The sequence below is a fragment of the Podarcis erhardii genome (genome assembly GCF_964252035.2).
Source record: "Podarcis erhardii genome assembly, chromosome: 4".
In the NCBI taxonomy this organism is placed as follows: Eukaryota; Metazoa; Chordata; class Lepidosauria; order Squamata; family Lacertidae; genus Podarcis; species Podarcis erhardii.
The window spans coordinates 59,711,740-59,737,749 of NC_138508.1; the positions used below are offsets into that span (position 1 = coordinate 59,711,740).

General features: G+C 41.9%; 1 protein-coding gene across 13 annotated transcripts in view; it reads left to right on the forward strand.

Annotated features, from left to right (window-relative positions):
* The first annotated feature begins 561 nt into the window (after nucleotides 1-561).
* CASK (calcium/calmodulin dependent serine protein kinase) overlaps nucleotides 562-26,010 on the forward strand; it is a 125,515-nt gene continuing 100,066 nt past the window's right edge. For 5 of the 13 annotated variants that reach the window (XM_081858579.1, XM_081858583.1, XM_081858572.1 and 2 more), the window contains exon 1: nucleotides 566-1,272. In XM_081858579.1, the coding sequence (XP_081714705.1) occupies nucleotides 1,214-1,272 (59 nt within the window). In that variant the 5' untranslated portion in view covers nucleotides 566-1,213. Of the gene's footprint in view, nucleotides 1,273-2,388; nucleotides 2,452-26,010 lie in introns of all 13 variants that reach the window. The other 8 variants (XM_081858581.1, XM_081858573.1, XM_081858582.1 and 5 more) reach the window with 6 other exon arrangements.

Consider the following 26,010-nt stretch of genomic DNA (forward strand, 5'->3'; position numbering starts at 1 on the left):
CCGGCTACATTACCTGTCCTTCCTCAGCCCCGTCTAACTTCTTGCACAAGCCAAACTGACTTCTTGTTCCCATAAAAACTAGTCACGGAGGACAGAAAACAGCGCTGAGGAGGAACCGCGGCTACTTCTCCGCAAACACTACACGCTGCTGCGCCGCGCCGCGCCAGGGAGCCGCTCTCACTTCTCCGCGCGAGCTCCTACAAGCCTCACTACGCTCTCCAAGCACAGGCTCCAAAGCTACTACAATGAAAGCCCGCCTGCCCGCCCGCCCCCCAGAAGAGCGCTACGGCGCCCCGCCTCATTTTCCCCTTCGCCTTCCCTATGACGTTACACACCCGCGTCTGCGCAGAGCGTTCCCTTTGCGCCCCCTGGAGGGGGGGGTGTTGTGGGCGTGGCTCTGCGCGCGGTTCTGGCAAAGGACTTGTCAAATGGGGGAAGAGGGAGGGAGGGAGAGGAGACGAGAGAACGGCCGGGCGGGGTAGGGAGGAAGGCGAAGAAGAAGAAGGCTGCGCGCGCGCACTTCGAAGAAGGGAGCGCGCGCGCTGGCTCTGGGCGGTTGCGTGACTGATTAGAAAGGTGGCGGCGGCGGCGCGCCCGCCCTCCATTAAACAGCTTAGCGCGGCAGTTGCTTGGCGCGTGGTCGGAGCCGCGCCTGCCTCTCCCTCGCTCACTCCCTGTGTGTGTGTGTGCGCGCGCGCGCGTTCTCTCTCCCTCTCCCTCTCTCTCCCCGGCCCCTTCGCGTGTGAGTGTGCACCAGTGGGGGAGGGGAGGCGAATGAGGCGGCTCTGCCTTCCGCCGGTTCATCTCCGTATCCATCCCCTCCGTGGTCCCTGCTCCACCCCGCCCGCCGCCGCCGCCTGCCGGCATTAGCCTCCAGGGCCGCAGCGGTGGGGGAGCAAAGGGAAAAGGGTCGCGACGGACGGGGTGGGGAAAGGTGAGGACCCGGCGGCGGCGGCGGCAAGAGAGAGAGACGGAGAGAGACACGCGGGGAGGCTGAGGCCCACAGGAGGAAGGAACAAGGAGCGGCGGCTGAAGGGATTCCCGGCGTGGCCGTTGGAGCCTCCGGGCCGGATTTGGATCTGTGCGGCGTGAGGCGGCTGGGATTTAACGCGGTGGTGGCGGCGGCGCGTCGCGCGGGGAGCGCGGAGGGGATCGTGCCCGCGCCCCCTTCCCGCCTCGGCCGCCCGTGTGGCGAATTGCCCCCATCTGGACCATGGCCGACGACGACGTGCTCTTCGAGGATGTGTATGAGCTCTGCGAGGTGATCGGCAAGTAAGTGGCGGCGGGAGAGGCAAATGGCCGGGGGGGGGGATGAGAGGGAGGGCGAGAGAAAGAGACGGAGGCGACCGTGACCGAAGCAGCAAAGCCTCCTCCCCGACGGGAGGTGGTGGTGGGGAGAGAGATGCTCGGCTCCGTTCCCACCTGAGCTGCTGCTGCTGCGGTGGCGGCGGCCGCCGTGTCTGTCTGAGGCAAGGAAGGGGGAGAGGGGGACCGGCTCCATGGCGTTGGGGCTGAGTGACATGACAAGTGAATCCGCCGTGGCGCCCACGCGCTTTCACACGGTGGGGGAAGTGACTTGATAATGGGGGGGGGGGGCTGTTTCTTTTTCTTCTCCTCCCTCCCCTCCCCCCTCCTCGCCACCTTCGGGCACTCAGATTAAACCGGCTGTTTGCTCCTGCAGCTAACCTGGTTTTCTGCTTGCCCCGGTGTTGGCAGAGGTCTATGTGACCAGGAAGGTAGGCAAGGAAGGGATGAGGCGGGGGATGTTTTCCCTCCACATCTTTCTGCTCTTGTGTGGTGCGCCTGGTATATTTGCACGCCAGGTGCCTTCCTGTGCTCTGCTGCATAATAGCCCAGCTCGTTAGCGACGATGTAAGTGACACTCAGGTAATGCTCAGTTTCTCTGTAAATATTTCTCTCCCCCACCCCCACCCACTTGGAATAATAATGATGAAGAGTGCAGAAAGAGATTTTTGCCTTTCTGGGGCTTATGCAACTGCTTTTAAATCGATGTTCAAGAGCTTGCATAAAACTGAAGTTGCAGCGGTTGCTAAACTGCCACTGCCTGTCTGTTTTGGAGTGACCAGTTTGGTAGGTTGTTTGAAAATGGCAGCTCAAGTCTTCTTAGTTTGTAACTTGTGCAATTCTGTGCTAGTGGAAAATAAAATTAATTATGATACTAAAAGGAAACAAAACCACACTTTATTTTTCTTCATAGTTTTAGGTTAGTAGTGATACTGTGTTTTTTGTGAGCTTTCTACTTATTTTTATAGTTCTTGGTGATAAAACAAAAGTAGAATAAGATGCACCATTTTGAAAGAACAGGTAACTTTGCATATTGGAGTTAACTGAAGATGCTTTAGCACTTAGGTGGCTTTCCTATTACAGATTTTGAAAGGATAACTACATGGTGAGGAAAACGCCTTTGGAAATGATTTACCTGGGAGTAAGGTATGCTTCTGAGTATAGGATTGCACTGTTTTCTTTCATTCTAATTTTGCTATAATAGTTGTCAGATAGTTGTCTACTGTAAGACAATGCAGAAATAATATTTTTAGCATTTATTTTGTCATGTTTCCCTCAAAGTTTTCTTTTATGAAGCTAAAATTTGTGTCTGCTTGCTCAAAATATTTGAGGACATTTGGTCCTGTAACACCTTTTGCCAAATACTTTATTGAATTGTGTGTGTTACAAGTGACTCCCAACTCTTAATTATTAATTTGTCTATGGGAATACCAGTTTTTGAGAGATAATTTGGTTAGAACCCTAAAAGCATCAGTTATAAATTCATGTTTGCTCCATAGTTCTCAGATTCATTCATTCATTTATTTTACTTTGCTGCTCCAGTATACCATGTGATAGGGCTTTATTTTGTTGCTTTTGCAATAAATGTGCTACCACTCATGTATTTCCAAAAGTTTCTCCTCCTTCATTGGGAAGTTGCAGTCAATTAACACTATTTTGTACTTGAGGAAATGCAGAATTCCCTCTAGGTGACTCTAAGACTGACCTCTGAGGTCCTGCTCCCTGTCCTGCCACTGATAAATATCAGAAGGTGTTAGCGTTGGGAAAGGGCTTTTTCAGTTGTGGTCTCACACTTTTGGAACTTACTGGTATGATAACTTAATTTGGCCCTCTGTTAGGTTTTAAATATTTCTTAACCCTCTTTTTGCTCTACCAAACCTCTTCTTGGTTTTTAATGCTGGTTCTCTTTGTTCTAATTAGGTGCTGTTTTATGGGTTTCTAAACCATTTTCTGAAGGTTTGGCCCAAAAGGTGGATTGGGGTGGGTAGGTGTAACTTAATAAATAATGACAAATGGTGTAGCTTTGATCATAAGTGATGAATGAAGAAGTCCTAGATTCAGCCTTAGGTAAAGTTTATTAGGTGTTGTGAGACCATAGGCCTTGGGATTGGATTCACAGGAAGAAGAAGAAATGGGGGGGGGGTGAATTGGGGAAGCCTTATTTGTAAGAAAGGGACCTCCCCTTTCCACGCTGTCTTTAACCATTGTGCAAGAGGAAGCTGGGATGCCGGCTGTCCCCTCCGACCTTCCTAAAGAGCAGGGGTGGGCTTTGATCAGCCAGGAGGGAGGAGGCTGAGATGGCTCAGTTGGTAGAGCATGAGACTCTTAATACAGTGGTACCTCAGGTTAAGAACTTAATTCATTCTGGAGGTCTGTTCTTAACCTGAAACTGTTCTTAACCTGAGGTACCACTTTAGCTAATGGGGTCTCCCACTGCTGCCACCATGCGATTTCTGTTCTTATCCTGAAGCAAAGTTCTTAACCCGAGGTACTATTTCTGGGTTAGCGGAGTCTGTAACCTGAAGCTTCTGTAACTCGAGGTACCACTGTATCAGGGTTGTGAGTTTGAGCTCCACATTGGGAAAATATTGCTGCATTGGAAGGGGTTGGACTAGATGACCCTTGTGGTTCCTTCCAACTCTGATTCCAGTGTTAGAAACTCAGATATATAAGATAAGCACCAAATGCCTCCTCAAACCAAGGCTACAGTTGCCAAAATGGGATGTCTAGTTGCCATTTGGGGGTAAAGCTGCTCTAAAGTCTTATTTTTCAAATGATGGACTGACTGTGATTGATTCTCAGTTAAACATCTGGCTAGTTCAGATGACAAACTTGAGCTAGATTAAGTACTTTTAGAACTTAAAGAAGAAAAGTCACTCAATCCAGGGGCAGTTCACAGATCTATTGGCCTATTCCTACCTCTTTCTGTTAGCAGTGACTGCTCCTGCTCAGGCTGCAAAAAACCCCAATGCATTTTCGTTCCAGAAATTCATTCTGATAGTACAGATAAAATATAGCTGATGGAATTCTAAAGGATGGAATATTGGTGTGTGAAAACAGTCCAGATCCAATGGTCCCCAGGCATGCACCTCCAAATGATGGAGGTGCCAGGGGCCATCCTGGTTCCTAAGCATCTTCTCTTGGTTGCAAGTGGTTGAAAGCCAGGTGCAAAATGAACCTGGCGCATGGATAATTTCGAACACTGTCTGATTCTATTATTCTAAGGCTGAAAAGGAGGCAGCAGCAACTGAACAGAAGCATAAACATAATGGTGTTGTCTTGTGACCTAGAATCAGGTGCTGCCTTCACTGACAAAAAATGACCCATCTGCCCTGACAGCATGCGTTTGTAATCTCAGCATTCCCACAAGATGAGTGACTCTTGTGACTAAACTCAGGCATACCTTATCTTTAAAAGCTTGGGAGGTGAGGGCAGGGAAACTTGTTGGGATACTTTCTTCTCTACTTTCTATGCTCCTGAACGCCTGAATCATGACTTCTGAGCACTATGTCTGCTGCCAAGCCTGTACAGTTACTTGCCTGAATAAGGATATCTTTCCTACTTACAAGTTGAAGCCTTTGTCTGTGTGTTTTGAGCCGGGACCAGAGATGGATTAGAGGAGCACAAAGACTCAGGGTGCTGCAACTATTATATAGAATGGAAGGCAGGGGTGCTGAATTCTGGAGTGGTACAGGGTGCTGCTGAAATTAGAGACTCCAAGGTCCACTACTACATTACTTGGCTTTAGACAAACCGGTATCAATCAGACACAGCCCCTTTCTGTTTTTTGGATATTCTGTCCTATCTTCCAAGGTATTGCTGTATTCAGTATTATTAAGACTGTGTACATAAAAAGCATTGCATACTTGGGGGGGGGGAGAGCTGTTGGCACACTATTGTTGTGTGTAGTATGAATATGTGAGTTCCATGAACTGCAAGACAGACTGTAGACAGTCCTGGAAAATTGTCTGACCTGGCAAAATGCAACTTCTTTCATTCCCAGCTCCAACAGGAGGGCTGCCTTAATGATTCTTTTAAATTGGCAAATATCTACAAAGCTAATTCTCAGTAGCAATGCCTAGGCATCTTGTGAGCTTTTAAAGTAATTGCTCTCTTTAGGCTGTGCATTGGAATACACATCTAGCAGGTTTCTTAAGACAGGTATAAGCAATTGTGAAGAGGCTGTGGCACTCTGATTCCTTCTGAGATATTCCTGACCTCTTCCTCTCCTAGCTTTCAGTGGAAGACTGTATGATAACCCTTTTACTTAAAGCACATCATTCTTCTAATTTGCTCAATCAGACGCAAATCTACTTTGCTACCAATGAATGAGATAGTTGACAAGCACACATTTATATTTGAATTTTCTTATAACTATTTAATCAGTTAATTGTTAATTGTACTTATATTTGAGTCTTCGTTGTTTTTTCCTTGGTTTATGATAGCCTTCGCTGTATGATCTTTAGGTTCCGTATTCTCCCAAACTTTGACTGTAGGGATGGAAGAACAATGGCACAGCAATTTTCCCTCTCACTGCTCAATTTGTTACATACTGTAGAGCAGGTATGTTGAACCTGTGGTCCTCAAGATGTTGCTGGACTCAAATTCCCATCATCTCTTACCATTGACCCTGCTGGCCGGATCTGAACTATCTTTTTTTGGCATTGATAAGGGTATTGTAGGAATATGACCCAAAGGCTAAAATTATTTGAAGGTATACGGTGGCTGATTTTGAGGTCTTTTCTTTGAAATCAAATCAATTCTAAGATCATAAGTGTGTTTCATGGAAATGAATTTAATGGGCAGTCCAAATCCCTGGTTGGCAGTGGCAGGGCTAAATAGACCAGTGTAGCCACTGCTGCATCCACAACCCTGCTACATGCACTAGTCAGATGGGGAGAAGGGTGGGGAGAGGCAAAAATGTCTACTGTATTTGCTATGTGAGCTCCCAGGCTAGCAAAACCTGAGAGGTCTCAGTTGGGCTTGATGTCAAAAGTTCTGTCCCAAAGTGTCTCATTTTGAAGGTTACCATTGACTACTGCTGGTTAGGGGTACTGCAGGTGGGAACCTCTGCCTGCCTTTTGTTTGGGCATTGGGGTGCTCCTTATTAGCATGTTTGGGCAGAAAGGCATCTCCAGCTCATCCACGCACCCCCTTCAGCATGGCAGATCAAAGGTTTGGATTACTTCATCAGGATTGCAACCGTGCATATTTGGACCCTTAGCAAAATTACTTTTATTAATTCTAGTGGAGTTTATTTTCAGGTGTGCTTAAGGATGTAGCCATTACTGTTTGTATCAAATGATCATATATAGCAGTAATAATAATAGTTGCTGTTGGTGGTTGTGTGAACGTATAAATATATGCTGTCTGGTGTGTGAAAATATATGTTATTATCTAATGGGGGAAATAAACTAGTGATGAATTCCAGATCTTTACATTCCCAGACATGCTAACTAGACATGATCTTATTCTTAAATTCTTTCAATAGGGGTCAGAAAGATCATTGTTGTAATTAACTTTCTGCATAACCAGTATCTATTTAGAATCTAGTAGACAACCTTGTGTTTCTGTCTTATTTAAATTTATGATCTGCCAAAATTTATTTTGGATAGCTGTGCAGGTGTAAAGTTTTGATATACTGATTTAACTTCTAAATAGCTTAGTCTCTAACTTTAAAATATTCATGCAATTTTATGTGTAAATATCTCACAAAGATAAGGATGATCTCCTGATATTTACTGTGGAAGGAACATGAGTTTCAAAGAACCTGTTTTATGAGTGCTTTAACAATGGTGCTTTCATCTAAGTGATAGGCATTTTTTTTTTTTATCACTTCACATCATTCTGAATGGATAGGATTAAACTCTTGCTTCTACTTTAGCATGTCAGCAAAAACTTATTACAATCTGGATTTAGACACACACTTATAATATGATATGATATGATATGATATGATATGATATGATATGATATGATATGATATAATAATATTCAACTATACTCAGAAACTGAATAAAGACCTGATAAAAGCTCTCAAGTATAATGTTAACACTTTAGAAAGTTTTATTTCACATATTTAGTTAGTTTAATTGAAGGAAAAAGTGAATTTTTCAGGAGACAAACTGGAAAGTGCATGTGAAATTTTTGTGTGAACATACCTAATAGTAGTAGTAGTAATAATAATAATAATTTATACCCCATCCATCTGGCTGGGTTTCCCCTAAAAAGGATAAAAGTGTGCAATCTCAGTTAAAACAATTGTTAATTTCAATAAACAAAATCATAAATAGTTCTTGTACCCTGCCTGTCTGATTGGATTGTCCCAGTCGCTCTGGAGGACTTCCCACAAAATTTAACAGAGCACAACAAAACAAAACATCAAACATTAAAAGTTTCCTGAAACTAGGCTGCCTTCAGCTGTATATGAAAAGTCACATGATTGTTTATCTCTTTGACATCTGATAGGAGGGCATTCCATAGGTCAGGCGCAACTACCAAGAAGGCCTCTTCCTGGTTCGCTGTAACTTCACTTCTCACAATGAGGGAACTGCTAGAAGCCCTCAGAGCTGGACCTCAGTGTCCAGGTTGAATGATGGGGTACACCCCTTCAGGTATACAGGGCTGAAGCCATTTGGTGCTTTGATGGTCAACATTTTACATCCTTATACTTAAAACATCAGAATTAACTGTGTTGTTGGCTAAACAATTGTTTGGTTGTAAAGATCCACAGTGAAACTGGACAGAATCTCAGGCTGGGATCCACTTGTGTTATCTGTGTACTGAAACGGAAAGCTTGTTTGCCTTGCATCATCATCAGCCTCCTGTTGGTAACAATCTATCTAAGAGGATCACACAGCTGCTGGTTAAAAGAATCTCATATAGCTGGACTTTCAGGCTGACACAGAATTACAGTTAGTGGGTTGTGTTTCACATTGACTAACCAAGTAAAGCCTGTAAAGCTTTGGTTAGATTTGGGATATGTTTAAATTTTAATGTCTCCAAGATAAAGTAATTTATTTTTGATATTGTTCAGGTTGGGATGTTTGCATATATTATAAATGATGTAATAGATGTAATTGGTCACCCCCTCTAACATAGTGCCAATAGGAATGTCACCAAAATGGGATAATTGAGAAGGAGGGAGGAATTCCAAGGTTTGCAGAAGCATAGGAAAACTTTATCAACCCTCCTAAACAGCAGGGAACCAAACAGCTCACTGAGGGCTAAGCTGTGTGGGTGGGGGAACAGAAAACCCCACAGAGGAAGGACTGGAACGGAGCATCTTGAATTGAGGGTGTGGCTGTCTGGCTGGAATATTGAAGATGCACACTCCAGTACTTTGCTACATGTTTCATTCATATTGTCTCCTCCATATGAAGTTTTTCTAGGATGACAGACTATTACAAATGTATAGTTTGAACTAGTGCTTATAATGAATTTGCATAATCATGTGTATGAAGGACTTTTTAGTATATCCAGGTTTTTGTTTTCAAAGGTCAGACAATTTTGCACAGTACTTGTGTTCTGTGTGATGATTTTTTTAAAAAGCTTGATCAGTATCCCAACTTTGCCTACATAGACAAGTTAGAGGTGCTGGAGTTTTTGGAAAGCTAGCTGAACCAGCACATTGAATTGGGGTTGGGAACCAGTGAAAAAACTAACAGTTTTAAAAGTTATGCATTCTTGTCTTGTCAGAGCCAGTAACTATTCTGGCAGTGGCATTTTGAACCACTTAAATTTTTGAGCATGATTTAAAGGGCAGTCTCATGTTGGGTTTGTTACAATAGTCCTACTGGGAAGTTACTAAAGTTTGCAGTATTTTGGCAAGGGCTTTCCTTCCTGGAATAACATAGTTGCATTGTTGTGTCCAGAAAGAGACAGGCAGACTCTAGAGACTGAAGCTGCTGTTAGAACACAGGCAGTGACCATTTCATACAGGGTTCTGTAAAATCCAGGACACCCCTAAAGTTGTTGAGCCTTTTTTTTTTTTTTAACAAAAAGGATGTCACTTCTGCCTTTGATATCCCAGTACAGTGGTACCTCGGGTTGCAGACTTAATTCGTTCCGGAGGTCCGTTCTTAACCTGAATCTGTTCTTAACCTGAGGTTTCACTAATTAACTAATTAACCTTTCACTAATGGGGCCTCCCGCTGCCGCCGCACCACCAGTGCACGATTTCTGTTCTCACCCTGGGGCAAAGTGTGGTGTAGTGGTTAAGAGCGGTAGTCTCGTAATCTGGGGAACCGGGTTCGCGTCTCCGCTCCTCCACATGCAGCTGCTGGGTGACCTTGGGCCAGTCACACTTCTTTGAAGTCTCTCAGCCCCACTCACCCCACAGAGTGTTTGTTGTGGGGGAGGAAGGGGAAGGAGAATGTTAGCCACTTTGAGACTCCTGAAGGGGAGTGAAAGGCGGGATATCAAATCCAAACTCTTCTTCTTCTTCTTCTTCAAAGTTTGTAACCCAATGTACTACTTCTGGGTTAGCGGAGTTTGTAACCTGAAGCGTTTGTAACCCGAGGTGTTTGTAACCCAAGGTACCACTGTAATGTCTGGGAAAATCAGGACGTATGGCAGCCCTGAGCATGTATAAGTGTGCCCGCACCATTATGCCCCTTTTCTGCCTCTTCTGGGTCCCAAAGCCATTGCGCATCCATTGGAAGTGCCTAAAGTGTCGTTACCTGTACCTATGGAGATTTTATTATAGGGGTTGGGCTCAATTTCAAGTGAGCACAGCTAGCTCCTACAGAAAATATTTTCACCCACTCACTACAAGTGGGTTACACATCTACTCTGGTTGTATTTTCAGCTCTTTCGAATGGTCCTCATCTCTGTTCTGCATACTTAATGATACACTCCTGTTTTTTACATTGCTCGGCCTTCTGGCCCACTTTGTAATGCACACCTCTGTGTGTAATTTCCCAAGTAAGAATAACATTTCAGGTCCAGCAGTGGAGGAAAGATTTGCCTCTTAGAGGCAGTATGATTTAATGGATAGAGCATTGGACTTGGACTGTGGAGATCCAGTTCTGCTCATCCACTCAGAAATGAAACTCTCTAGAAGACTTTGGCCCAGTCATCACAGTGGATACACCACATATGCTCAGAAAATACAACAACCAGCCCCATTGGAGCAGGAGCCAGCACCAGATGTTCTTTCCTGCAATGCAGCTAAGGACACAAGAAGAACCCTGCTGGATCAGGCCAAAGAGCTATGTAGTCAGATTCTGTTCTCACAACAAAACAGATGCCTGTGGGAAGCTTGCAAGCACAAACCACTTACAATAGAATTCTCCCCACTGGTGATTCCTGGCAACTGTTATTTGAAGGCATACTGCCTCATGACAGTGGAGTTAGAACATAGCTTTCATGGCTAGTAACCAGTGCACTTGCTATAAAGTGGATTTTTCGGGATTGGGGAGCTTGATAAGTTTCCCTCTCTCAATTTAACACACACATGCAAATATGTGTGTTCATGCTTTCTTGAAGCTTACAGCTGGCCACTGAAAATACAGTGCTGCATTAGATAGAGAATTGGTCTTACCCAGCATCTTATGTTCTTAAACTCTTTGAAAATGTCTTAGTAAAATTGAGGACCGCCTTAGATTGATTACTGAGGTCACCTGGAGGAGTGCTATTAGTTGTTCTGTTGTGTTTCAGAAGACCGACTGGCTTCAATTAGAAGCCCGGCACTTAGTGTTGATAGTCACACACTCTTCCAACAGAGACTTGGCAGGCATCCTCACTGTTAATTTTCAGGTGCCTCTTAAAGGCCTTTTTATGTGACAGGCCTATTCAGTTGTTTAATTTTTTTCAAGATAGCTAGTTATTTGTATGATTATTATTGTACTTGCATACTTTGTTGCACACAGCTTTGATATATGAGGGGTGGTCTGTAAATAATTTTATGAATAAATAATCTTATACATTGATCTGGCATTTTAATATGAGGGTGCTCAACTTCTGAAACACTTTGCAATCTCTAGGAATTTGAATGGAATTTCCTGGTTACATAATTTTTTTATGCAATGTTTTTTTAAAAAGTACCTATGTTGTTCTATAAGAATTGTTCAGAAATTGACAGACTGGCAATAGGTTTATTAGGACAAACCAAAAAGCCACAAAATAGTAAGTTTTTTAAGTTCCCTAGGACTCTTAATCAGGTTGGAACTTAAGTGAAGGGAGGGACAGGAGGGAGAGAGAGGAAGGGAAAGAGCTGGCTTGATGTTGAAGCCACAAAGTCTGTATTTAGTCACAGTCTTAAAATGGAGTGTGGGAGTAGATAACAGATTTAATTGGATTAGGATCAACCATGTGCTATGTAGATTTCAGGGTGTACCTAGGATTGCTGGAGCAAAGAATATCTAATATCTCATTTTTGGAATTACATGAAACCAAGGTTCCTTAAAACTAAAACAAAGGATACCAGAAAGCAAATTATACCAGATTTCTGGTTAGTTGATGGAAATTAGGTGCTCAGAACATTTAACATTTTAAAATCCTTTTATGTCTACATTCAGCATATGTTTGACTTTTCCAGTCTTAACTACATAGAGGATGCTGGAGATGAAAATCATTTCTAAAGGACATGATCTGCTAACTTTTTCCACAGAGGCTTGTTTTGAGAACTTGGCTATCCCTGCAGTAAGCAAGGGGCGGCATGGAGAGGACTTATTTTGTGGAGTGAAAAGTGGTAATGGATTGGTTTCAATTGAAAGCAAATTCCTAGACTCAGACCTCACTTATACTATACATTTAAAGCAGCATTATACGGCTTAAAACAGTTGTGGGTTCCTCTCCAAAGAATCCTGGGAACTGTAAAACTGCAATTCCCAGGTTTCATTGAGTGAAACCATGATAGAGTTTTCAGCAGTTGGCTTAGAGTGGGCAAGCCAATCCATCCCTGTTACCAGATTTAAAAACAGTTTTGAATGAATTATTGGAATAGTGCTAGCAGTGACTCAACTTCTTGGTAGCATTACCTTGTATCTTGCAGCCAAATCCTGCTGTAATCTCCTTCTCAAGCTGTTGTAGAATACTTTCTTCTACAGAGGTAACCTCTTGATGTTGCCTAAAACCCAAGTCTTCCCTGTGGCTTTAAATTTTGCTCCAACAACAAATGTCAGGATAATATATTGCTGAATCCCAATAATACTTGAAAAATGACTACTGCAATGGTTTTCTATGTGACATAGCCCTAGGAGACAGTTACAAAGCTAGATTTATTACGGAATTTTATAACCTGGCTTCTGGAGGACAGACACATATTATACCGATGTTTTGTAGCATCTGCGTTAGCTATGGATATAGCACAGTAGGCACAACTCAAGGGCTTGTATCAAATGGTGATTTTACATTAGTGGAAAATACTTCTGTTCACACACCTAATTTTAACTGATCTGCTCAACCATCTATTGAAGCTCTCTTTGCTGTATCCCATATTGCTTTTGTGGATAGAGGAAAATCAGTAAAAATCAGGTGCCCCACTTTGCATGGACATAAGTGCTTTTCCATCAGTGATCTGGGTTTTCTGGAAATTTTTGAATTGGAAAATTTTCCTATACAAATTAAGCTAATTCTGATAAAAAAATTGTGGTGTTCTAGAGCAGTCTTTCTTGATCTTCTGTCCCTAGATGTTGTTGGACTACAACTCCTGTTATTCCTAGCCAACATGGCCAATGGTCAGGGATGATAGGAATTGTAGTTCAAGAATATCTGGGAACCCAAGATTGAGAAAGGCTGTTCTAGAGAGTTATCTAATTTGTCATTTTTATATAGTAAAATAAAGCTAAAGCCTTTTATATTGCTAAGTTTGCCTGATGTTGTAGCTTTAATTGGCTTCCACTCATAGTTGCTAATAAACTTACAAAAAATATTTCCACAGAAAAAGAAAGGTTTCATTTGGGTATATTTTCTGCCCATCTCACTTTTTCCCACTAATGCAAAGCAAACTTTGAAAACAATCCAATGTGCTCATTTTAACCTATGGTTAGGCTAGTGGTTCTCAAACGGTGTGGCACACAACATTGGTGTGGCAGGAGATGATGGCAAGTATGGCAGGAAGATAAAAGAACAATCAAAGACGCATTTAAACATTTCAGTAGAGTAGAGTAGAGTATCAAAAAGTGGGGTGGGGTGGGAATATACAACCAAAAACTGCATCCACGCCTCTCTTTGAGAGCATTGGCTATTATTCTACAGTTCTCTATGACATTTTGTAGGAACAGGGACTTTCAACTCTGACAAATATGAAAGATCAGAAAAGAGAAAGGCTTCTTTGTGTTGATGAGGAGATGAGTTAGTTTGTCTCAAATTAGACCGAATATAAATGAGATTACCTGGCATAAGCAAATTCACACCTCTCATTGAGTTTGTATATATACTTAAGGTACATATGTAAGAGGCTTGTTTATAATTACATTTTGGGAATGATTCATATTCTTATGTAGCTAGGAGTTGATCTTTTTTGTTTTCCAATGTATTTCTTGTTAATAAAAAAAAATTGGTGTGGCATGAAAAGAAATATTCTGCAAGTGTGACCCACAGAACAAAGTTTGAGAACTTTTTCTTGTATATTCTGTTGCTGCTTAACAGGTTTTCTAAGCCTCAGAAGAAGTTCTGTATCTTTTAAAAGAAATGTAGTGTATTTTTATTTGGATCTGTTATGAGCTGGAGATTTTTATTTTAAGACCATGTATTAGGCCTAAAAATTAAAAGTTTTTTTTCCAGTTGACTTGTTATCTGGCTTTTAAATAAATTTGCATATTCTGTAACCAAGCATATAAAGTAATGCCCTTTTATTTTACATGACTCTCTTAGATGTGAATCCTATTTTCAGCATTCTGCAGTGGCACATTCAGAAACTGACCTTCTAAAACAAGACTATTGAAGCTCTGTCACCTATTTCTGTTTGGCCCACCGTTGAACTTCGAAGCCAGGACTTGGCTTCTCTCTTCTTTGGCATTCCACACTATCTTTATAGCAAATGTCCTGGCAAAATTCATTTGTCCAGAGCCAGCTAATTAGTGAGATACATTTTCCAGATATCTGCAGAACGATGATCAAGTTCATCATTCCTTTTAGATATTCCCCCCACCCAGGCTCTTAGTTGCGTTATTCTGAGATGAAATTCAGTAAGCTGCTGAAGATCCTACAACTATGTATAATGTAGTACTTGGTTCTTTAAAAAGGAAAGACTGGGCATAGGAGGGCATTATTGCTTTTAATGTAATGTTATGATTTTTGTGTTTTTATGTTGTAAACTGCCCTGTAATCTTTGGATGAAGGGTTGTATAGACATTTAATTAATATGAATAATAATAATAAATTTATAATAGGCTCACTCTCTTAACTTGGTCAAGAAAACTTAACTTCAATTATATATATATATATATACTTATGTGATTGTGAGAGCATACACAGCAACAGCCACTGAATAGTAGTAGTCAATATTGTATTTTAATGTGCAGTATAAGCTACTGTAATTATTAATGATTCGTGTGTGGAGTAATTAATAGTGTGATCTGATAGGTGAAGTATTGGCCTCGGACTTAAGAAACCAGGATTCACATCCCTACAGATACGAAGCTTGCTTCTGCAGATTCTCAATCTGCTGTTTAAGGTGCCTCACAGGATTGTTGTTAGGATAAATTGGATTAACCCCATATGTTCTGCCCTGAGCTCTTTGGGGGAAGGGTGAACTATGAATGTAAAAAATAAATTGCAACCTTTAAATGTCCACACACATTTTAGTTATTTTCTGTTTTATATGTTTTCTGGGTAGTTATAAAGATCACAAGTTTTTATTTTGTAATAAAGGCAATCCGTTGATTTTATCACATCAGCAATCCAGAGCTTTTAATCAGGCATTACTCAAACATTAAGAATACATAAGAGCTACAGCCTGAGCCTTGATCCAACTAGCCATACAATGTTATGCAACTTTTCATTTATTTATATCCTTTTTCAGTTCACCTGATGTGCTTTACAACCTAAAATAATGTTTTATAGGCAAAATACAAAAGAAAAAAGGGAAGAGAAGGGGGATAGCAAATACTGATATTGATTGTGTACAATGCTACATAAAGGTCAGAGGTGGAATGGCCCAGTGCAGGAGATGATTTTGGAAGAGGAGCAGCCAAATAGCTGTCAGTCCCAGCCAGACTAGTAGATGAGGTCTTGTTCACCCACAGAAATTGCTGGATGAAATGACTGCTGATGGGCAGCCTTTTTAGAATCACCAACTTTATTCAGTAGTCCTCTGCCTAAACTGACTGATTATGATTATATCCCATCTTTTCTAAAAGTCAATATAGTTTTAACGTTATCTGCCCATTTTTTTCTAGTAAAAATGTACATTGACTGCTGCTCTTTCAGTGCATAGTTTTTACTGTGAAATTGTTAATCTGCTTCCTCTAGGACAGAACTTTCCAAACCGTGTGTCACAACACATTGGTATGTTGACTTCAGTGTGGGGGTATGTCACATCATGCTGGACTAACCAGCCCATCTCCAGTCTTTTTACCTGAGGAGAATTACTATTCCCCCTCCGCTGAAGCAGCTGAAGCTTCTCTGGTACAGAGCGGCACAACCCTTTCCTGCCCGTCTCTGCCAGCTGCACCACAGTGCACTCTGCCCTTGCTGCTCCTCCTTCGGCTGTTGCCACCCCTGTCAGGGCTCTGTGCATGCGGGGTGGGTTCTGGTGTGTGAGAGGGAGGGGAGAGCAGCAAGGGCATACAGGCAGCGGAGAGCCCATTTAGCACCAGCCATGCCCTGCACACCTTTCCATCTGCAGCAAACAGGCGCAGGTGATCTGTGCTGCCAACTCCAGAGGGCTTAATTCCTGCAGGTTAACACTGCCATTTAAAAACAAACATCTACGGGGCCAATTTAAAGATCTGACAGTTTTGAACCTTTTTAACACTTTCCTCCCTTGAAATCAGCCCTTTTGCAAATGACTTGCTCCCTGGCTGAACTTGATGGTTGCAAAGAAATGAGATTCCATATCTGCATCCTCCATTGAAGTCCCGTCCCCTCCCCCACTACTCTCTGAAAAGCAGCAACAAATCCTCCCCTTTTTTGGAATTATTTACTCACCTTTCCTCCAAATTTACCAACCCCCCTCCCAACAATATTACTCCTAGGAAATCCCAAAGCCATTTTTTTATTTCTCCCCAGAATAGCTAGAACAGAATAGGAAGCTGTTAGTATTTAAATCCCCCCAAAAAAAACCTCTCTGTGAGACCTGGGCCTCTCTAGGCAATGGGGCAGTCTCTAGGTTTAACCCTTGGAGCATCTCACCTGAGAGAGAGAGAGACAACTTATTTCCAGGTTTGCAGCAAGCAAAGCAAAGCAAAACACACAACTCTGTGCTTTATTCTTCCAGCACAAAAGCAGGCACCAAGGCTGCAATCCAAGTAGCAAGGCTGCTGGGGCGGCGGCGTGGGGACATGGCAGCCGTTTGATCCCAGGCTAGGATCGAGGGGCACGTAGTGATGCCTTTCTCATGCTGCCCTCCCCAGATCCAAAGCTTGCAAGGCAGCTCAGGGAGGATGGTGTGGGGATGCGTCAACCGCCCTGAGACCTCTGGGTATAGGACAGTATATAAATTCATTAAATAATAATTATAATAAAATTATGTGTCTTTCAATCAGGGTGCATAGCTGTCACGTCCCCACACCATCCTCCCCGAGTGGCCTTGCAAAGCCTGGATCCAGGGATGGTGGTGTGAGGAGGCTGCAGTAGCAATGTGGCAGGGGGCTGAGTGCACACACCAGCACCCTGGGCAGCTTGCAGATATGCTCTGCCAGTGGAGAGCACCTCTGGTTGCAAAATGATGCATGTCTAAAAAGTGTGTCACGAACATGAAAAGTTTGGAAAGCACTGCTCTAGGAGGTAGCTGTTGGTGCATTAGCAGAATGTGGTGGTGGTAAAATCACTACAGTCATACCTCAAGTTGCGTCCGCTTCAGGTTACATGTTTTCGTGTTGCGTCCCACGGCAACCCGGAAGTACCAGAATGGGTTACTTCTGGGTTTCTCCTCTCGCGCATGCACAGAAGTGCTAAATCGTCAGTTCCGTGTTGCGGACGGGCCTCCGGAACGGATCCTGTCCAGAACATGAGGTTCCACTGTAAATGGTTTAGGTAGTCTGTGATTAGAATCATTATATTGTACATGGTATTTTCAAAAGCAATAGATATGCTAGCCTATGCAAGAATAGCATGCTTAGTGTTCAAAATCATTGACGATTTTCATATCCTTGGTTACACCCTTATGATTCCTGACTGCAGAAGACCAAGGAGCCTTCTTATAAGATAATGGAAAGAAATTTTCTTTAGTTATTTCATGTGTTACTTCCTTAATTCTATGATTCTATGATGGTCTTAACTTTTTAATGGGTAATGTAATACACTCTGTGGGGCTGCCTATCAGGTAAGCATTCCTACATGATATGCAGAAGAAGAAGTTATGTAGCAATGCTATTTTTGGAGGCATCTCAGCATCAAGTGTAATATGTAGTTTCACTCTATGGTTCCCTATGCCTTTTCCCTCTTTATTCTCTTGCTCACCTTAATGAATCTTACAGTATGAATGGACAGATTCCAGGCTTGTAGAATCACCTCACTGTGGGTGAAGAACTGGTGGCTTTGTTTAGAGCATGTTGTGTTGTCTTCCTTTTTTGCTCCCCATCTCTGCAAAGTATTAGGAGGTATAACATTCAAAACTACAGTTGTGTTATAGAACACTACTGCCACTGTTTACCGCTGTATTTAGCCACTGTTTAATGTTGCATTTAGTGCTGAGTGTTTAATATTTACACTATCACTAGAATATGTATTTAAATTGTACTTTGGCCTCATGTTTGACAAATGTATATGCATCCTACCCAATAATAATAATAATAATAATAATAATAATAATAATAATAATAATAATATATTACAGCATTGGAGGGAGGCAGCAATGTGACATCCTCCAGGTTTTGAAGTTGTAAATATTGGCAAACACAGTAGCTACATTTAGGAAATGCTTCTTATAGTATATAATGTAGACAGACATCTTTGTCCCGAGTGTCTCCAGTAATAGAGTGGCAAAGGAAGCATAAGAAAAACTGAAATCTAGCCAGTAAATAAGCAATTCAGTATCTGAAATGTTTTGATTTCAGTATTTTGATACAGTAGCTCGCTCCATTGTGACTCTGACAATTCCATAAATTGTCCAATTTCCAGTCTGTTGGAATGTCAGGTGAGCCAGAGTTAACTGTTCTTAATCTCTCTCACACACACACACACACACACACACACACAGCTGCTTTAGAATAGTTTTGAGGTTGTTCTGGAATCTACCTGGATTTTTGAAAAGCTCTCCTGCAAAGATTTGTACAGGAAGCTCAAGGGGTCTTCAACTTTTCTAACTCTCAAAATTGAAATCTGTTATTTTTCTACTCTGGGAAGTGATTGCTACAAGCACCTGTTGAATAGTGCCTATGGCATTTTTGATGCTACTTCTTTTCTGCAGTACCCTATGATATTGTGACTTTTATTTGTTAGCTCTTAGAAAAATAGACAAGGTATCAGTCTAGCTCATTCCACTAACCTTTACAAGGAAGAAAAGGCAAGCCCCTCCTAACACTTCCTGAATTTCTTTTGTTTTCGTTTTGAAACTAATTTACATCTATGCTTCAGACTATGACTCTTTCCTAATTGCTTAGGAAGGACACTCAGCAAATGATTATTCACTTATGGAAAGACATAACAATATCAGTGCTTTATACCAACTCCTGTTTTAGTTGTTGTGCTTGACCTAATGCTTTAAACAGCTTAGATACCAAGATAGCTATGAAAGTGCCTCATTCGGTTTTGTCAATATATTTCAATGGTTTATATCCTGTATTTGAACATAAAGATATCCATGGTAGTCAATACCATAGTCTCTCAAGATTGTCTCACATTTGCCAGCAGCTGCCAAGCAAGTGCCTTAGGAGTGTGGAGGAGCTCTGACTAGCTTACAGCTTATACTGATTTGCCATTTGTGAGCCAGATGTTCTGTGTGAGTGTGGCCTGTCCACAAGTCCATTGATAGTCTTCTGAGGCAGCTGCCAGCAAGTATTAATTAGCCATCAAATTCACTGAGAACTCTTAACGCCATTCTGTGAATTGCATTTGGAGCAAGTAAGAGCACACAGGTCTCCTTGGTGGTTGTGCCACAATTTATAAAGCAACTTCCTTTGCATATGTTGGCTTGGAGGGCAGGGACACAATGGTGCTGTTGACTTAGAATTCCAGTCCTTTTCCGGGTATTTTGTCTACTGGACTATCAGTTTTGAGTATATGTGCAGTATCTGGTATTGGGATCTTGAGATAGGAGAGGTATTCTGGTGGTGTGCAGGTCACCCTGCTGCCCACTACCTAACAGAAGAGGAAGTCTGGGTGGATTGTGTGTTCAGGATCCCCTCTCCAACCAGTGCAGAGTAACTTGAACACTCATACCAAAGCCGGCTTAGCAGTGGGTGCTCTGGTTTTTATCTGGCATGATTAGCTTGGGTGTATTGCTTATATTTATTTATATAAAATGTAGCCCATCTTTCCACCTGCCAAAAGAATTCCAAGGTGACTGACAATAAGACAAAATTTGTATGTCACAAACAAGCATTTTATTTTCTAAGAGAAAGAGGTGACTTCACGGGTGATGATGTAACATGGGTGGGAAGCCTTGTTGGACTCCAGCTCCCATCAGCACAAGCCAGCAGAGCCAATTGTGAGACTCTCTCCCACCAGCAGAATCAATCTCCACCCTTCAAGCCTTCAGATCACCTCTCTGAGGGAGGCTTGGATGGTGGTGATAAGGAAAGAGGGCCTTTTCAGTTGTGCTTCCCCATTTGCAGAATGCTCTCCACAGCAAGTTCTGCCTTCATTGACATCTTTTTCACTTCTCTTTCCTCCCTGCTTTTGATAGACCAGTGTTTCCCAACCTTGGGCCTCCAGCTGTTTTTGAACTACAATTCCCATCATCCCTGACCACTGGTCTTGCTAGCTAGGGATGATGGGAGTTGTAGGCCAAAAACATCTGGAGGCCCAAGGTTGGGAAACACTGTGATAGACCAATATGTTGTTATTTTGTTAGTAGTATGCTGCCAAAGCTTCCTGTGGCTGTTAGATGGGTTGGTTTATTTTGTTTTTATGCAATAATGTATTTATATTTATGATTTAAATTTGTTGCAAGTTGCTTGGAGACATTTGAGTAACAATAGACTAACAAGTCTTCTTCTTCATACTCGGATCTCAGCTATCATTGCAGGTGCTCTGGCTATTCAAACTGCTCTTCTTCAAAGGTTTGATATTTTGCACCAGGTAGGATGACAATGATTTATACCAGGGTTCCCCAAATTTGGGTCTCCAGCTGTTTTGGGACCACAATTTCCATCATCCACCCATTGGTCCTGCTAGCTAGGGATGATGGGAGTTGTAGTCCAACAACAGTTTGGAAACCCAAGTTTAGGAAACACTGATCTATTGGTAGAGAACGTTTCCCATACCTATAAGTATGGTTAGACTGGCAAAATGCTGTGGTTCTCCCACTGCTATATGGTTGTGTACTTCTATAGTTGAAAGGCCATTCTTTAATAGAAGTATTCAAAGCTGAGGGACAGTACAACCAGCAGCTGACATGTAATGTGTATTCAGAGAGCATCTGAGAATCACTGAAGCATCAGAAGTTGGTTGCGCAGGTCAGGTTGAATTATTTTAAAGAGGAGTAGCTGTTGTTCATTAAATTTAATAAAAATAATAACTCTGGTTACATCTTCAAGACATACTTACACTTTGAAAAGGGAGAAAAAACATGTATTTTTTTTAATGAGATGTTTGATAAAGAAGGACAACAAAAATTCTCAACTCAGAATACTGAACTACTCAGTGGCTACTTGGTTGCAATAACTACAGAGAAAAGGAAATCTATGAGAAGGCATTTATCATTATTGATTCTGAGATCAAAAGTCCTTCAGTTTGAGAAGACCTAACTACAAATTCACTCATGCAATGAAAACCATGGAAGCTGAAAGCTAATGCACTTGCCATAAGTTCCTCTCCACAAATGCAATAAACAGATTCAACAGTCTCACATATTGGGTCCATTTACAACTTTTTCCAGTCTTCCACTGGAAAAAGGAAGCAGCATTTCTAAAATCCCTTCCTAGTTGCAGATTTGTGCCTCAATGCTTTTCTTCAGTGTTTTCTTATTTCTTATTGTTTATTAATTTTGTATACTGCCTTTCATCCGTAGATCTCAGGAGGTTCACAACATAAAAATACAAGAAAAGCACACAAAATACGCAATAAAAACCAGAACGAAAAAAACCCACCCACAATACCACCCTCCCCGCCCCCACTCTCTCCCACAAACACATTTTAAAGGGTATAGGAATGTTTTTACCTGGCGCCTAAAGGTGCATAATGAAGGCACCAGTCAATCCTCCCAGAGAGAATTCCACAAATGGGGAGCCACTGCAGAACAGGCCTGCTTATGTTGCCGCCCTCAAGACCTCTTGTGGAGGAGGCACATGAAGGAGGGTCTCAGATGATTATTGCAGAATTTGGGTAGATTCATATGGAGAGAGGCAGTCCTTGAGGTACTGCAGTCCTGATCCATTTAAGGCTTTATAGGAAAATCAGCACTGTGAATTGGCCTGGAAATTAATTGGCAGTCAGTGCAGTTGGGCCAGGATCGGTGTACAGTGGTACCTCGGGTTACATACGCTTCAGATTACATACGCTTCAGGTTACAGACTCTGCTAACCCAGAAATAGTACCTCAGATTAAGAACTTTGCTTCAGGATGAGAACAGAAATCATGCTTTGGCGGCGCGGCGGTAGCAGGAGGCCCCATTAGCTAAAGTGGTGCTTCAGGTTAAGAACAGTTTCAGGTTAAGAATGGACCTCCAGAACGAATTAAGTACTTAACCCGAGGTACCACTGTAATATGCTCAAGCCGCCTTGTTCCAGTGTGCAACCTGACCACTGAATTCTGCACCAGGAAAAGTTTCCAAACCATCTTCAGAGGTAGCAAAGCATCCAGAAGTACCCCCAACCTTTGTACCTGCTCCTTCAGAGGGAGTGTAGCCCCATCAAGAGCAAGCAACTTCCCATCCATCCTGTCTAGGGAACCATCCGCTAACAGTGCCTCAGTCTTATCTGAATTGAGCTTCACTTTCTTGGCTCTCATCCAGTACATTACCGAAGCAAGACAATGGTCCAGCACATCCACTGCCACACCTGCAGATGTAAAGGAAAAGTAGAGCTGTGTGTCGTCAGCATATTGCTGACAACATACTCCAGACTTCTGGATATCAGAACAGTGCCTGTCTGTTTCCCCTATGTTTCACCTTTGGTTGCAGATTACAGTGGTACCTTGGGTTACAGATGCTTCACGTTACAGACACTTCAGGTTACAGACTCCGCTAACCCAGAAATAGTACCTCAGGTTAAGAACTTTGCTTCAGGATGAGAACAGAAATCGTGCTTTGGCGGCGTGGCGGTAGCAGGAGGCCCCATTAGCTAAAGTGGTGCTTCAGGTTAAGAACAGTTTCAGGTTAAGAATGGACCTCCAGAACGTATTAAGTTCTTAACCCGAGGTACCACTGTATTATTATTGTATTTCCTTTACTATTTTTTGTTAGGAGCTTCCCAGAGTGTCTGGGGCAACCCAGTCAGATGGGCAGCATATAAATATTATTCTTATTCTTATTATTTATTAAAGACAAAGCGGTGTAGCCATATTGGTCGTTGGTTTCTCCTATTCTTTTTACAGTTTAGATTGTAATTTCAGTTTAATGTTACTTGAAGTCCGGTACACCACTGTAATAGTACAAGTATGTGGAGGAGAGTGATGACTCGTATATTGCTGGTGTTGACCTATAAAGCCTTACATAGCTCAGGACCTTAAAGATTGCCTCTCTCTGACTTAGACCCTGTCATCTGAGGCCCTTCTCTTTGTCCCCCTCCCCAAAAGGTAAGGAGGGTAGCAACAAGAGAATGGGCCTTTTCTGTGGTGGCTTCCTGATTGTAGCATGCTCTCCCCAGAGAGGCTCACCTGGTGTGTATTTTGCGGGGAGAGGAGAATTGGGGTTGAGTGAAGTGCAGCAACAAATATTGATGTGCCTAATGCTAATCCCACTCCCCAAAACGTTACATTGTTAAAGGGACCATTTGTAACTTAAACTAGGAATTGCTAAAGGGTTTGGGGGGTCCTGGGCAGGAGAGTCATTAAAGTTATAAAAGCAAGTCAGGCATAACATTTCACTTAATTTTATACATGAAGCTTCAGTGAAAGTATAGATAAGTGTACAAAATACATTTTTTGTTGTCAATTTTCATTACAACTGGATTGGAGAGTACTACTTAATACATTCTGTCAACACTACATGGTAAATATAAGACATAAACAAAAAGAAGCAAGCCCATACCACCATACAGTGAGGGGGGGAAGTATTTGATCCCCTGTTAAATTTGCCCGTTTGCCCTCTGACAAAGAAATGACCAGTCCATAATTTTAATGGTAGGTCTATTGTAGCTGTGAGAGACAGAATAACAACAGGAAAACCCCCAGAAACCCAGAAGACAAAAGTCAGAGATTGATGTGCATTATAATGAGTGAAATAAGTATTTGATCCCTTTGCAAAAGATGACTTAGTACTTGGTGGCAAAACCCTTGTAGGCAATCACAGAGGTCAGACATTTCTTGTAGGTGGCCACCAGGTTTGCACACATCTCGGGAGGTATTTTGTCCCACTCCTCTTTGCAGATCCTCTCCAAGTCAGTAAGATTTCGAGGCTGATGTGTAGCTACTCGAACCTTCTGCTCCCTCCACAGATTTTTGATGGGATTAAGGTCTGGAAACTGGAAACTTTGTCAGAGGGCAAACGGGCAAATTTAACAGGGGATCAAATACTCCCCCCCCCCACTGTATGTAATGCTCTTACATAAACAAAAATAAGGTGGAGGGGAGGACCTAAAAAGCATATGGTATGATTTTATGGTAAGAGGAACATATGATGAATTGGTGATAGCCTGTTCACTGATAAATAATGGTACAGTGATTAAGTGGTTTAAGAGTCAATGTTCTGCTACCCTGTTTAATGAAATGAACTTTTTTTGAGACTTATTTGAAGCAAAATCCTCAATCAAATCACTGTTATTCAAACCTCTGCTAGTTTTGTGTTCAGTTGAAATCAGTACAAATCCTGCTGGGTGTTCTTGTGACATAGAAGAGCACATATCATTTATTATTACTTTTTATCAATTTGAACTTTGAAATTATCAATTTGATGGGTAGGTTGACAAAAGTATGGGTTTTCTACTGATTCTACATAAAAACGTACAAGGTTGGTGAGACAAGATAAGGCAAACTTTGATGTTTCACAACAACCTTCATAAAACAAAAAGTATTCTGAACAAAGAGTCAATGCTTTGACTTGTAATTGTAAAAATAGTATTCAAAATTCTTTAAAATAGACAATGCTCACTATAAAGCTTTGTCTCATTGTGATGTAATCTATGCAAGTTCCAGGCTGGGGGAAAATTTGGAGAAAAAATGTTTGCTTATCGGTTGAAATAGATTTCTGAGAGATAATGCATGAGCTCTTATTAAGACAATGGAATCTTGCAAAGCTGTAAAAAAAAATCTTTACTGGCATCCTTACTTGTATATGTATGTAGTTTAGGATCTTTTGTAAGGCTTACAATTCTATCTGCTGACTATATCTCTCTGCTGCTTGTTCTGTTCAGTGAACACTGACTTTGGTTGTTAACAGTACTTATCAAAAATAGTTTCTCCTAGTTTTCTTCACTATAATTTCTTAGCAGTAGGTTGTCTGACTTCAGATCACATTCTTTGCCAATATACTGCCATATGAATTCTGTCACTATCATAGAATTCTGTAGGAAAGTCATTTCTGATGACAATTCCTGCTTGGAATGAAAGAAAATTGAGTAGCCCTCGTTTGCAAGTTTGCATAAATCTGTGGAAACCATTTTCCAATAATGGCTGTTAACCAACATTCTGCAATACCTATTTCATGAACCATGACCCCTATATCCATAAAATGCATATCAAACTATAAGTATTGGGATGTTTCAATAAGAGTAAACATAATAATAGAATCCTAGAACTTGTAGAGTTGGAAGGGACCACGAGGATCATCTAGTTCAACCGCCTGCAATGCAGGAATCTTTTGCCAAATGTGGGGCTTGAACTTATGACTCTGAGATTAAGAGTCTCATGTTCTACCAAGTGACAATGCTGTTGTATTATAACTAAAAAAGAATAAGGAGCTGTGAATGTGCACTTCAAAACGAGCTTTGGGCCACCACAAATGATCTCCAAGTATAGTGGTCCAGGAGAGTGTCCTCTAGTGTCCTCTATGAGATAACACTGAAACATACCTGGCCCAGTGTTTTGTTTTGGCATAGGGTACTCTAATTCCTTATTCTGATCTACATATTGTAGCTGTCATTGGCATGGAGAAGCCATGCTTGATGGTGTCAGATGCCCAAATGGCTTCCCTAGACTGATGCAAACCATGTTATCTACTCATTTTTTTTTCCATTCCAGACTATGACTTCTATGTCATCTAAACAGATATTGCTGTCAGTAATTACTCTCCTCCAGAAGACAATTAGAAGGACAGGAGTATATAATGTGCCTAGAGTG